Genomic DNA, 13,733 nt, shown 5'->3' with positions numbered 1-13,733 from the left:
TAGCCCGCAAGTGAGTGAGGTACAGCATGTTGTGAGATCAAACCCTCTCAGGTGACGTCACAAAAGCGAAGAGGAACAGTCCAAGCTATGAGCCAACCATCTCCAATGTTTACCAAGTTTGTCCGAAGCATTGGGAAATAGTGCTGTGTCCAGAAGTCATGGCACACAGAAACGTGTAGCATTGGTTAGAAATATCGAAATAACTGTCCTCCTTAATTCAAATGTACTCGGCTTGCTATGTTTCAGGATGCCAGGAAAGCGTGTGCTGATGCTACCCTGTCTCAGGTACTGAAATGTCTTTCTCAAGTTACATTGTAAATAATACTCATAATTCATTTTGGTAAGTACTACTCACATGCTGAAACAATGGTGGGGGGTTATGGTGTGTCTTTCTTTGACTGTTATGGTAATATGTTGCCTCCTTTTTTTTTTAAAAATGTCTCTCCTCTTAATCCCGTTTAGATTACAGCTAACATTGACCCTGTTGGCCGAATTCAGATGCGCACTCGCCGGACACTGCGGGGGCATCTGGCTAAAATCTATGCCATGCACTGGGGCACTGATTCAAGGTACTCTATTCAGCTGCAGTCAGTCCATTAACTAAATATTTCATGCCATCGACCCACCCCCTTTCGTAAATGCAGGAAATGGATATAAAAGCTTGCTTGAGTGTCTTTGTGCTCGGTGTTTCTCCTCAGGGCCCTTGTCAAGTCCTGGAATTACACAATGGCTCTAGCTTGCATCCACCAGCTCTTCTATTTTTAACATATGCCCAAAGCCATCGTCGATTAGATTAACATAAACCTTGTGTTCTAACAAGTCAACAAAGTGTATTTAGACGATATATTCCTTTGTGTTTTTGTTGAACAATTATCGGACCTGTATTAATCACACCCTTGTAGTGTGTGTCTTCTGCGTTTTTTGTGCTGTTTGTGGTTTAGGTGTCGTTGGGCAATGGGCATGTGGGTAGGAAAATACTCAAAATGGCGACGAGGTCATTGAGCGGTATTCGGTCGTTAAGAGAGAGGAAAAAAAAAAAAGATTTTGCCCAGATTGTTTCATGTACACACGGCAGCAACTAAACTAAATACTGTTACCCCACCAGCTCAGCAGTCCAAATCCCATGAAAAAGTGTGCAATTTTCCACCAACTGTCAGCTTTCCTATTTAATCTTCTGATTTTTTTATTTGACGTAGGGCTTTGAGTATTTATTAGACTACCAGCTGAGATTTAGCCTCGCAGGAAAGGAGTCACATGTTTTGACCCAGAATGTAAGCCATGTCTCCACCTTTTAGTCCCATTGACACAAGATAATCTTAACCCTAAAAATGTAACACTGATCTTTTTTTAAGGAATAGTAACATAATTAAATTAGCAGCAACTAGTGGTCTAAAGGCCTCAACACACCAATCGCCTGTCGGGAAGTCAGTGCACGCAGTCTGTTTGGTGTAGCGCCTCACATTGTACATGTTAGATCACCAAAGCTGCAGCTTTTTTCAGCCATCCTGACTGACCCAGAATCTGGTTGTCAATTATTTCACACATACACGCCGTCTCCTTCCTCTCCCACCACGCTAACCAGTCAGTAGCGGCATGCTATTTGTGACGTCACACAAACAAATCAGCTCCGAGCTGGATTAAAAAAAAAAAAAAAAAGGGCGTGTTGGCATGATGCTGCTCGTTTTGCCCCATCCTCTTTGTTTTGCCAGCGGCTGGCGAGGGAGTAATGCTAGGTGCTACGCTAACTTGCTCCGCAGCAAGGCACGTCTGTGATTGCTTGCTGCCATGGCTAAACATTATCCTCCCTGGGTGTGGATCCTCTCATGGCAGCAAATAAGCTCCACATCTAATAAGCATCGTCTGTGATAAAGGCAGACAAGGTGTAGCAAAGCATGCGACACACCGAGCAAGAAAAGAGATGGCTAAATTAATATGAAGATTTGCTTTCGGTGTACAGTACACTTTTCACAGATGTCTGCCTGAAACCAAAGCCAGGCTGGTTCTCCCTTGCCAACGAGTACCGGAAATCAATTGTAAATATATTGTTTAAATGCTGGAAATGATCAGAGTATGTGAAGGTGAAAACAATTGGCCTTTTGGCCTTTTTTTGAAGGGCCATAATTGGCCGGCTTAATCAGTCGGGGCCCTACAACCAACAATGAACAGCAAAATAACAGCTTCATTATTAAGTGTGTGGGGAGAAAACAGAACTGCTACACAGTCAGCACACACACCCAAAACTGGAAATGAATCACTCTTAGATCAGCCATGAACGAAGCGTAAATTACACTAAAGTACCCTTTATTCATTATTTATAATAAAAAAAAAACGTTTGTTGGCCCTACCGTATTTTGAACCATAAAATACAGCGTTCTATGAATTTTGAGTTATAAAATATGTTTCAACATGACATTTTTTATTTTGTAACTCCATTTACGTTTAAGTGGATATATTTATTGTTTAAATGTATTACATTGCAAGGAAGAAAAAGCAGAAGTTTACGTGAAAATGTAAACATTTTAAAGGCAGGTAGAATAATAAATCTGTTAATGATATTCCCATTCAAATGTTTACAATTGAGTTTATATACTATTTTGGTGTATATATACTATTACTGTGAAGGGACTCATTTTAAGAAACAACTTTTAGGCCACGCGCACAGTCCTCAGTCTCCATTTGAAGCGTGCCCATGATAGGAGAACTTGTTTTAAATAACTTTTAACTTGCTTTTATCAATTGACTTCATTAATAAATAAATAGTGTTAAAACAATCCTAACTATTGTGCTCAAAAGGCGAAAGAACTCCATCTTGATAAACCATGTGATGTTTACATTGATCTTTGCCTGACACACGTCTGTAAACTGGCTGTTTTGATTAACATAGTGACGTATGTAAACGGCAGACTGGAATAGATCACGTCACATGTAATCAGATGACCAGAGCTCTTCACTCTGAATGACATAAAAAGTCTCTATGTAAAGCCGGCTATGGTGGAGCGTGTTCCTGTCTGTCTGTGTGTCATAGTAGTTAAGATTAGAAAGCTCCCAGTGGGCCTCGCTGTGCTTTGCTCACTGGTCTCCCTGCTCCTTTCTGCGTTGAGGCTGTTGCTGTAGTTACTTGTTGGATTCACCTGCATAGTAAAGCTCAGCCCCAGTCACCCACAACGTTCTATTTTTGTTCAAGTGAATCTGAATTATCATCACCTATGGCATCTTAAATCTTCAATAATAATGAAAATAATGTGCGACACTAAAATACTGAATTTAAACAATCTTTAATTTTTTGTTTTCTTTATATTAGGCTTTTGGTCAGCGCTTCCCAGGATGGCAAACTCATTATTTGGGACAGCTACACCACGAACAAGGTAAATTCTTTAACAGAATGTTAGTGACAATGGCCTGAGTGCCTGTTCTTTTTCAAACATTCACCCACATTGAAGTGGTCTTTTTCCCCATAACAACATTTGAAAATAAATGTGTCCCGTGTTTAACATAACTTGACATGTACCCGTGCATAGTGCATTACAGCTGGTATAAAAAAAAACTGAGAAAGGACTGCTTTTATTAAGATAAAGTGAATTTGATATTTTCACAGCTTTGTGTTAAGTGCCAAAATGGGGGGAAACTATAGTCATTGATAAGATATTGGATGCACATTGAACATTTGGTATTTCCATCTACCAGTAACGCAGCAGTTTTGAAACATTGTACCAAGGCATCCGCCTGCTGTTCATTATATCTAATAATTTCCCTCTCTTCAGGTCCATGCTATCCCACTGCGCTCCTCTTGGGTAATGACGTGCGCTTATGCCCCTTCTGGTAACTATGTTGCGTGTGGGGGCTTGGACAACATCTGCTCAATCTACAACCTGAAGACCCGTGAGGGAAATGTGCGCGTTAGCCGTGAGCTGGCTGGACACACAGGTAGGGCTGGGCAACACATTGATTTGTTTCATCTCCATTTACAGTCCCGCAACCTTGAAAAGGCTGATTTACTGCTATTTACATTGTCATAAATCCTCCTTGTCACTTCCAAGATATTCCAGTCACATGGTGTATGAGTGCGTTGTGCAAAAGTAGAACATATTGCAGCTGTATAGCCTTTGCTTTAACTGATGAAAGTTTTGTTCTTGAAGACGAGAATTATTCATCTGATCAGTGTCACATGACAGAGGAAATGTGTCAGCATTAAGATCTTGTTCCTTCACCGTAGGGGGGGGAGCACACCATCGACTAGCTAGAGATGAATAAAGGAAGCAAGTTGTAAAGTGACCATTTCCGTTGTTGAATTATTACGAATATTAAAAAATTTGCCAGATTAATTCAGTTGCTTTTCTAAGGTTTGGAGTGTGGTGATAATACAATTTTCCTCATGAAGTGGTGACATGGAACTGGAATATTTTTTCTTATTTTTTTTAAATGGAAAATTTTCGAGAGACTCTCAAAAATGAACATTCAATCTTGATGCTGTTGCCAACAGGCTACCTATCCTGCTGTCGCTTCCTGGATGACAACCAGATTGTCACCAGTTCTGGAGACACCACCTGGTGAGTTGTTACATTGCACCCAATGCAGTTTGCCTCAATATCTTGTGCCTCAAACTAGGGCTGGGCGATAAACCGAAAATTTACCGTTTCCGAAATTTATTACAATGACCGAAATCATTTTGCCCATGTCGGTAAATTCGGTGTTAAAAAAAAAAAGAAAAGCCTTTTCTGTCTGCGGCAATGTTCATGCCCCTTTAAGACCGCAACAGCGCCTCTAGTCACGTGACTCTACCAGTCTGCTCGAGAAAGAAAACAGACGTCGCTGTCGTAGCTGGGATTCAAATCCAGAAGCTTTTTCACCACCCACAACACAACCATGCTGTGCTGAAAGTTCAAAGTGAGAAGCAAGGTTCGACAAGTGACAACAGCCCATTAACGGAGGCAACACCATACGAGAGAACGTCTCAGAGGTGGACGCGATAGCCTAGCACATAGCTAAAGATAAAGCTCCTCTAGTTACAGTGAAGTGCACAGGATTTAAGCGCTTCATGAAAGCCGTATTTCCCGATATGGACTACATCGGGCCGGGAGCTTAGACATGTCAAGCATTTTGCATCTACATCCGACTTGTGGTCGGGTCGCAACATGGATCCCGGATTGAGCTTGACTGTGCATTACATAGATGACAAGTGGCGACTGCGCACCAGAGTACCCTTTTTCTTTGTGACATTGTTCAAGTCATGCAAAGCAAGCTATTTGGAATGTTTATACAAATTATTTTTGTACTTTTATTTTTCATTGAAAGTAACGTGTACCAGTTGGTCAATTAAAAAAAACCAGTCAATATGCATTTCCTGCATTTATTTAGATTTTAGTCCAGGGGGGGGAATTTATCGTGCATTTATCGTTATCGAGGTAAAATTCCTCAATTTCTCGCGATATTGATTTGAGGTCATATCGCCCAGCCCTACTAGTATACTTCTAGTCCACAGTTAAGTTTACTTAAAGTGTACTACAAGTACACCCATTTATATACTACTAAACCCCCGTTTAGTTTACTTAAAGTGTACAACAAGTACATCCATAAAGTGTACTACAAGTGCACCCATTTATATACTACTAGTATACTTTGAGTCCACAGTTTAGTTTACTGAAAGTGTACTACAAGTACACCCATCAAGTGTACTACAAGTGCACCCATTTATATACTACTAGTATACTTCTAGTCCACAGTTAAGTTTACTTATAGTGTACTACAAGTCCACCTATTTATATACTATTAGTATACTTCTAATCCACAGTTAAGTTTACTTCAAGTGTACTACAAGTACACCCATTTATATACTACTAAACCACCGTTTAGTTTACTTAAAGTGTACTACAAGTACATCCATAAAGTGTACTACAAGTACACCTATTTATATACTACTAAACCACCGTTTAGTTTACTTAAAGTGTACTACAAGTACATCCATAAAGTGTACTACAAGTACACCCATTTATATACTACTAAACCACCGTTTAGTTTACTTAAAGTGTACTACAAGTACATCCATAAAGTGTACTACAAGTACACCTATTTATATACTACTAGTATACTTCTAGTCCACAGTTAAGTTTACTTAAAGTGTACTACAAGTACACCCATAAAGTGTACTACAAGTGCACCTATTTATATACTACTAGTATACCTTTAGTCCACAGTTTAGTTTACTTAGTGTACTACAAGTACACCCATAAAGTGTACTACAAGTACACCCATTTATATACCACTAGTATACCTCTATTCCACAGTTAAGTTTACTTATAGCGTACTACAAGTACACTCATTTATATACTACTAGTATACTTTGAGTCCACTGTTTAGTTCACTTAAAGTGTACTACAAGTGCACCCATTTATATACTACTAGTATACTTCTAGTCCACAGTTAAGTTTACTTAAAGTGTACTACAAGTACACCCATTTATATACTACTAAACCACCGTTTAGTTTACTTAAAGTGTACTACAAGTACATCCATAAAGTGTACTACAAGTACACCTATTTATATACTACTAGTATACTTCTAGTCCACAGTTAAGTTTACTTAAAGTGTACTACAAGTACACCCATAAAGTGTACTACAAGTGCACCTATTTATATACTACTAGTATACCTTTAGTCCACAGTTTAGTTTACTTAGTGTACTACAAGTACACCCATAAAGTGTACTACAAGTACACCCATTTATATACCACTAGTATACCTCTATTCCACAGTTAAGTTTACTTATAGCGTACTACAAGTACACTCATTTATATACTACTAGTATACTTTGAGTCCACTGTTTAGTTCACTTAAAGTGTACTACAAGTGCACCCATTTATATACTACTAGTATACTTCTAGTCCACAGTTAAGTTTACTTAAAGTGTACTACAAGTACACCCATTTATATACTACAAAACCACCGTTTAGTTGACTTAAAGTGTACTACAAGTACATCCATAAAGTGTACCACAAGTACACTCATTTATATATTATATATATATTTGAAGGATTCCCCTTATCTAATCTCATCTGCAATATAATTTGGTCTCCTGTAGTGAGTACTTTGCAATGTCATCACCGATTGTAGTTGACTGCCGTGAACGAGGCCTAAATATTGGTGTTCCATTCTGGAGCTCTTTTGCCTTTTTACATCCGATGAGATGGATTCACTCATTTTCCTTTAGGTAGCTTTATTTTAATTGTGTTTTTCTCGCTGCATTTCAGCGCTCTGTGGGACATTGAGACTGGACAGCAAACCACTACGTTTGCTGGCCACACTGGTGATGTCATGAGTCTCTCTCTGGCACCTGACACGAGGCTGTTTGTGTCTGGGGCCTGTGATGCCTCAGCCAAACTCTGGGACATCAGAGAAGGAATGTGCCGGCAGACCTTCACTGGCCATGAGTCGGACATCAATGCCATTTGCGTAAGGCTTCACACTCAATTCATAAGTGACATACTATAATTGTCCATCATAAGTTGGTTTTGCCTTGTTTAAAATTTATTTTAGTAGTTGATTATGTGGAATTTGAGTATCATAACAAGGTAACAGGTTCTATGTAATTTTGGTGTCCTATGCAACTTTGTAGCAACCAGCAAATGATGCCGATAAGTCAAGTCCAATTGTTTTTTTTACCACAAATGTTAACAGGATGAGAGGTACATTTTGGCCCTTTCAGTTGCTATTTTAGCTGTTTAAAACAAGATGGTTTATATTTAATTTTATAATACAAGGGCGGCCACGCCATAACTCCACTGAAAACACGCACATGCGAGGTTCTGCCACAATATTTCACGAGTGGCCAATTCTTGGACTCTGGTAGATTTTGAATCACCGTTGTTGTTGGAAATACATATTTTGCTAACTGAATCATCATTCACGCAAGTTTCTCCAGTCATCCCTATTGCATACAAATCAAAACCTTAGCAGAAAATGTATTGCTTTTGAATATGCTAAATAAACATGAAAAACATTCTGCAGTTCTTCCCCAATGGCAATGCCTTTGCCACGGGCTCAGACGATGCCACCTGCCGGCTGTTTGACTTGCGTGCTGACCAGGAGCTGATGGTGTACTCACATGACAACATCATCTGTGGTATCACCTCTGTGGCATTCTCCAAGAGTGGCCGCCTACTGCTGGCTGGCTATGACGACTTCAATTGCAATGTCTGGGACACTTTGAAGGCAGATCGTGCAGGTAAACATTGCCTGATGTGGTGTATGTTGATCTGTGTTTCTGCTATCTTATTCTTAGTATAGGTCGGTAGATTGATGTACAGTGGACCCCTACATACTTGTGGTGGTTCGGCAAAAATACTATATTTAGTTTTTCTAATTTTGAAGCTCATTCCTCAAGCTACATTGGGCCTGTTCCTTGGCAGTGCTCTGCCAGGCAATACTTGTTGGCTGTTAAATACTTTTTGTTGATCGATTTTTGTTGTTTCTTCACAGAGTCATTAGTTCACATCAATTTAAACAAATGAATTGCGATATTCTGTTGGAAATCATTATTAATGTGTAAGATGACAAATTGAAGGTCAGTTTCCCATTTGATCACTAGAACAGCAGGTATCACCTACAACAGCTGCTGAACCCAATAGGACAGTATGAATACTTTACAGCTATTGATCACTAAGGGCTCACATCTAAAACACCCACCAGTTTGGTGGCTATTTATAACTGAATTTTGAGTACAGGGGAACCTCTAAGGTTGACAGCATTACGTTCTGTTAGGCTGGTGGAATGTTCCTATTATAATTCAAATGTCCCGTAGGAAATGGTGAAAATGGAATTAATTAATTTTTCAGTCAGTTTTTGCCATCATTAAATCTTGATGAACTCTGTAGGCAGTGTTTAAGTAACATTTTATGACCTATGGGGAAGTGCAGAGGGAGATTACTGCTTGGAAAGCAAATCACCTTGCAGAATGACTTATCTGTAGGCAGTTTATTTAATAATCGTAATTGCCATGTATTGTATTTTATTTTATTTTTGCCATGCTTTGGGAGCAAGTTGCTTAACATTACAAGATTAAATGCAATTATTTTACACAATTACAATGAAGTTGGGACGTTGTGTTAAACATAAATAAAAACAGAATGCAATGATTTGTAAATCATTTTCAATCTTATATTTAATTACACTCCAAACAGATAAACTTTGTTTTTCGCACATAATCTTTAACTTTGAATTTTACAGCTGCAATACGTTCCAAAAAAGCTATGACAAGTGGCCAAAAAGACTGAGAAAGTTAAGGAATGCTCTTCTGTTTCGAACACCCCACAGGTAAACAGGCTAATAGAACTTCCCTGAACTGTTTATGCTTAGTCAATCACAAGTAAAGATTGGGCGAGTTTCACGTCTTTGTGAACAACTGCGTGACTTAATGGTCGAATAGTTCGAGGACAATATTCCTCAATTTACAATTACAAAATATGTAGGTTGTACATCATCTATGGTCCATAATATCAAAAGGTTCTGAGAATCTAGAGAAATCACTGCATAAAAAGCGACATCAGTGTGGAAAGCATATCACCACAAGGGCTCAGGAACACTCCAGAAAACCAATGTCAGTAAATACAGTTTAGTGTTACATCCGTAAATGCAACTTAAAGCTTCTCCGGGACCCAGCCCATCTAAGATGGACTGATGCAAATTGGCAAAGTGTTCTGTGGTCTGACGAGTCCACATTTCAAATAATTATTGGAAATCGTGGACGTCGTGTCATCTGGGCTGAAGAGGAAAAGAACCATCGGGACTGTTATGGGCGCAAAGTTCAACAGCCAGCATCTGTGATGGTATGGGGCTGTGTTGGTGCCACTGGTTTGGGTAACGGCACATCTGTGAGGGCACCATTAATGCTTAAAGGTACATACATGTTTTGGAGGAACACCTGGTGCCATGCAACCATCATCTTTTCCATGGGCACCACTCCTTATTTCAACAAAACAATGCGAAACTACATTCTGCATGTGTTAGGACAGTGTGGCTTTGTCGTGATACTGCAGGTACTAGATTGGCCTTCATGCAGTCCAGAGCTGTCTCCCATTGAAAATTAGTGGTGCATTATGAATCGTAAACTTTGACAACGGAGACACCGTTACTCATGGCGTTGTGGTTGAGCGAGAGAGAGAGTAACCCGCACGACGAGCAGGTTGTTAAGCAATTAAAGATTGTGTCGCTGCTAAGTGATTTATGATAAGCCACCCCAATGAAAGGGGGTCATCAGAGTTGAGAGAGCGACAGACAGTTTAGCATTGTCACACGTCCAAATGACTTGACTTCAAACAGAAGTTTAACGAGTGTCATTTATTTGGTGACGAGCAGGCTTGTTTCTCACTGGTTGCGTTTAACGAGGTAAAAATCAATAGTGTTGTATATAGATGAGTGTTGTCACATTATAACAACCAACTGTGCAGTCTGGACACGTAATTTTAGCCTGCGCACGCCAATAAATAACCATGTAAACATATTCTTTATAATTAAAATAAATCAAATGCACTCAAACGGAGGAGGGGGGAGTAGGATGCAAACTATTTTTTTAAAAAATGCATGGCTGATCAGATATCTGGATCAGCAGATATTTAAAAGACTCCGACTCAATTACCAAAAAAAAAAAAAAAAACATGCATCCCGGGACATCCCCAGTTATTTACAGAAATGCGGATGAGTTTGCTGGGCTTTTCTTGACTCTTTCCTGTGTTCACAGGTGTCTTGGCTGGTCATGATAACCGGGTGAGCTGCTTGGGTGTGACTGACGACGGCATGGCAGTGGCAACAGGGTCCTGGGATAGCTTCCTCAAGATCTGGAACTAGAGTCTAAAGGTAGGAAAAGGCCCCAGGGTGTTCTGGCTTTATTTACGGCATTTACATTTAGGAATCCTCTCATATTTGTTCCAATTATTTTGCTGCTTTTTCCTAAAACGTATTAATGAAAAATATTGTTTCAAATCATTTATCTCATTTAAATAATTGGTTAAGCGATTTGTAAATAATAAAATATTGGTAGAGTAAACCATTAAAATGTTATTTGATCTAGATGACACTAAATTCTAAACACTCTCCCTTTATAAATGACACAATTAAAACTTAGTTTGAAATAGGTCAGCAAGTCTTATAGCTCGAAATGACATGACGTTGACCTTTTCATGCTGATAACATGACACAGTTGCTGTTCCTGCTGATCACTTTTTAACAAATTGCAAAACTAACATTGGTTAGCAAATCACATGTATTAGATGCTGCATGTAATGTTGATACTGAGTGGAATCGCAGGGTCTTCTTTCAAATCTGTTGGGGGGTACAATACATTGATAAGGAATTTTCAAGCTGTGGTGCAACTACTTTAAACTTTCTGCTCTGAAACGTGATTCCCAACTTAAAAAAAAAAATAGCATCTAACGTTTGGGAGCTAATTTCGTAGAAAAATGCCAAACTGGTTTTGTGCAAGGCGCAGAGGATGACTGCCATGATGTTGAACGGATTGCATGGCTGCTCATGTTTGGGAATAGCTGTCAGTGATGATCTGGAGAATCTCATCTGTGGTGGCCTGTCTCTAACAGGCCGCCACGAATTCCGCTTGCATTGTAACTAGCAGCAGTCGCAAAGCATAATGTAGTCGTGTCCGTCGTTTCTCTTTGGGCTTCAAGTCTTTTGTCAAGTAATTCTATCAACTAACAGCGGTTTGTTCATTCGCAGATGGTATCCGGACTCCAAAGTGGCGTGGAAGACCATTCCAACATCACAATGTTTAATTGTATTGCATATCCAATCTTTTCAAAACAACATGATACTGACTCAAAACACCCAACAAACTATTAAGGGCAAAAATCTCTCACTCGCTCTCTCCTCCTCCTCCTCCTTAAAAGAGCACAATTGTCTGTCACTCATTCAGCTCCAACTGTACAGGTCAAGGAATTTGGTTGTCTCAGAATGGATGGATGGAAAAATTGTGCATTCCTCTCATGACCACAGGTTGAGTAAAGATTAGTACACGACAGCGATCTAACTCTTTATAGCTTCTTGGCCGTCTCTCAATTTTTTTTTTCGTCATCCCTGTCGAAGTAGATCTGTAGGATGTCGTATAAAATGCGGATCAAATCTTTTTTTTTTTTTTTTTTGCTAATCTTTACATGTTTTAAGAATGTTTTAATTTGAAAATATCCCTGGGAATTCAGCTTTATCCCACTGGAGAACAAAGCGAGAGAATTTTGCTTCAACAGGGAGTCCAACAGCCACTTCTGGCCTGCTATATATTTAGACCCATGAAACTTCTTTTTTTCCCCCAGTGTAGTCCACAAATCTTTGTTTGCACAAAAATGGAAACTTTGCATATATAGAATATTGTCTAAAGAAAAGAAAAGTTAACTAACCAAGCACATGCTGTTATAAATGAATGCTCGTTTTTAAAATGCAAAAACCACAAAAAGAAAACCATTTAACCATTCTTAAACCTTTTTGTCTGGCACCAGTCTCGATTAATGAAATGAAGATTAACCTATTGGATCATCCACCAAACCCTTTCTATATTTTATTTTACTTCTTTTTTTTTTTCCTCCTGTAATTTTGTGTTGCTGTGGTTGGGACCGGGGGATGTGACTGGTCGGGTAGGGAGTCGCTCCATTTTTGCCAGACTGCGTTCCAGAACTTTCTCGAACGGGTTCCCATTCCGTGCTTGGAAATGCAGTTAATACTCTGTGAATGACATGTTGTATAAATCAATGTTTGAAAATAATATTGAAACTTTTTAAGTTAAAAACTAAAAAAAAAAAAGATTTTGGTTGTCTGCCATGGGTGGGTTATCTCTTAGAATCGCATGCTGTAGAATTGCTTAAAGGTGCATATGGAATTAAGTCCTTTGATGTTTTCTTTAAGAAAAGAACCTGTTGACTATATCAATCCAATGGTATTTATTTTTCTTCCCCCCCCACCCCCCCGTTTTGGCTTCCTTTGTTTTTTGCTACTCCGTGCATACCATAATACAACTAAATGGCAAAGCTATGCACATGAGATGCAAACCCTGCATTATAAAAGGTTGCTTGGTCCATACTTGGGAGGGATTACACAAATTTAGATGTAAATTGTACACTCTTGCATATATACACATTTAATCACCTAAACATACCAATGGGACACATTTTCATTCCTTCTGTAGCAAACAAAATTCCACTTACAAAGAAAAACATTTTATAACAAGTTTTTTTTCTGTCCTTTAATAAAAAAAAATCTTGCAGCATCTGGATGACAGACTTTTTTGTTCCCTTCTTGTAAACAGAAGACGCTCTTCCTTTTAGCAGTAGTACCATTGTTTTTTTCTGCAACAGTCTGTACAAAAAGATGTGCTGTAATTGTGTTAGGCCTGGAGTTGGCAAAAAAATAAACTGAATTAAAAAAAAGTCTAAATTAATTAAATTCCCTTTACTTTTCTCTCTTTCTCCATCAAATAACCGTAGAGCTCTGCACCCCCTCTACTCCCTTTTCACTTTTGTATTTAATTTTCAAGTCAGTCAGTGTACAACCGAAAGCTGGATGCAAGATAGAAACTATATTAAAATGTACTGTTATTTAAGATGTAATAAAAGCAGTTTGAGATGACATACTGTGTTCAGCGTGATTCACTTAGTAGTTCCCACTTGAAGCTAGAATCTTAAGCAACAGGTTGTTTTTTTTGTAATTATGTTCAAGGTAAATAAACTATTTCTTATTCACAGTCCC

At 38.8% G+C, this 13,733-nt stretch overlaps 1 protein-coding gene across 3 annotated transcripts in view; it reads left to right on the top strand.

The window, feature by feature from the left end:
• Nucleotides 1-13,613, top strand: part of LOC148340131 (guanine nucleotide-binding protein G(I)/G(S)/G(T) subunit beta-1) — a 30,227-nt gene extending 16,614 nt beyond the window's left edge. For all 3 annotated transcript variants that reach the window (XM_088289265.1, XM_088289266.1, XM_088289264.1), the window contains exons 3-11: nt 247-285; nt 463-569; nt 3,302-3,365; nt 3,762-3,924; nt 4,481-4,547; nt 7,244-7,445; nt 8,001-8,217; nt 10,729-10,844; nt 11,718-13,613. In XM_088289265.1, the coding sequence (XP_088145391.1) occupies nt 247-285; nt 463-569; nt 3,302-3,365; nt 3,762-3,924; nt 4,481-4,547; nt 7,244-7,445; nt 8,001-8,217; nt 10,729-10,835 (966 nt within the window). In that variant the 3' untranslated portion in view covers nt 10,836-10,844; nt 11,718-13,613. The remainder of the gene's footprint in view (nt 1-246; nt 286-462; nt 570-3,301; nt 3,366-3,761; nt 3,925-4,480; nt 4,548-7,243; nt 7,446-8,000; nt 8,218-10,728; nt 10,845-11,717) is intronic.
• The last annotated feature ends 120 nt before the right edge of the window (nt 13,614-13,733 follow it).

This window comes from Idiotropiscis lumnitzeri, chromosome 3 (genome assembly GCF_059441095.1).
Source record: "Idiotropiscis lumnitzeri isolate Australia: NSW breed Sydney's pygmy pipehorse chromosome 3, RoL_Ilum_1.0, whole genome shotgun sequence".
Taxonomy (NCBI): domain Eukaryota; kingdom Metazoa; phylum Chordata; class Actinopteri; order Syngnathiformes; family Syngnathidae; genus Idiotropiscis; species Idiotropiscis lumnitzeri.
This window is presented reverse-complemented; position numbering and strand designations above follow the sequence as displayed.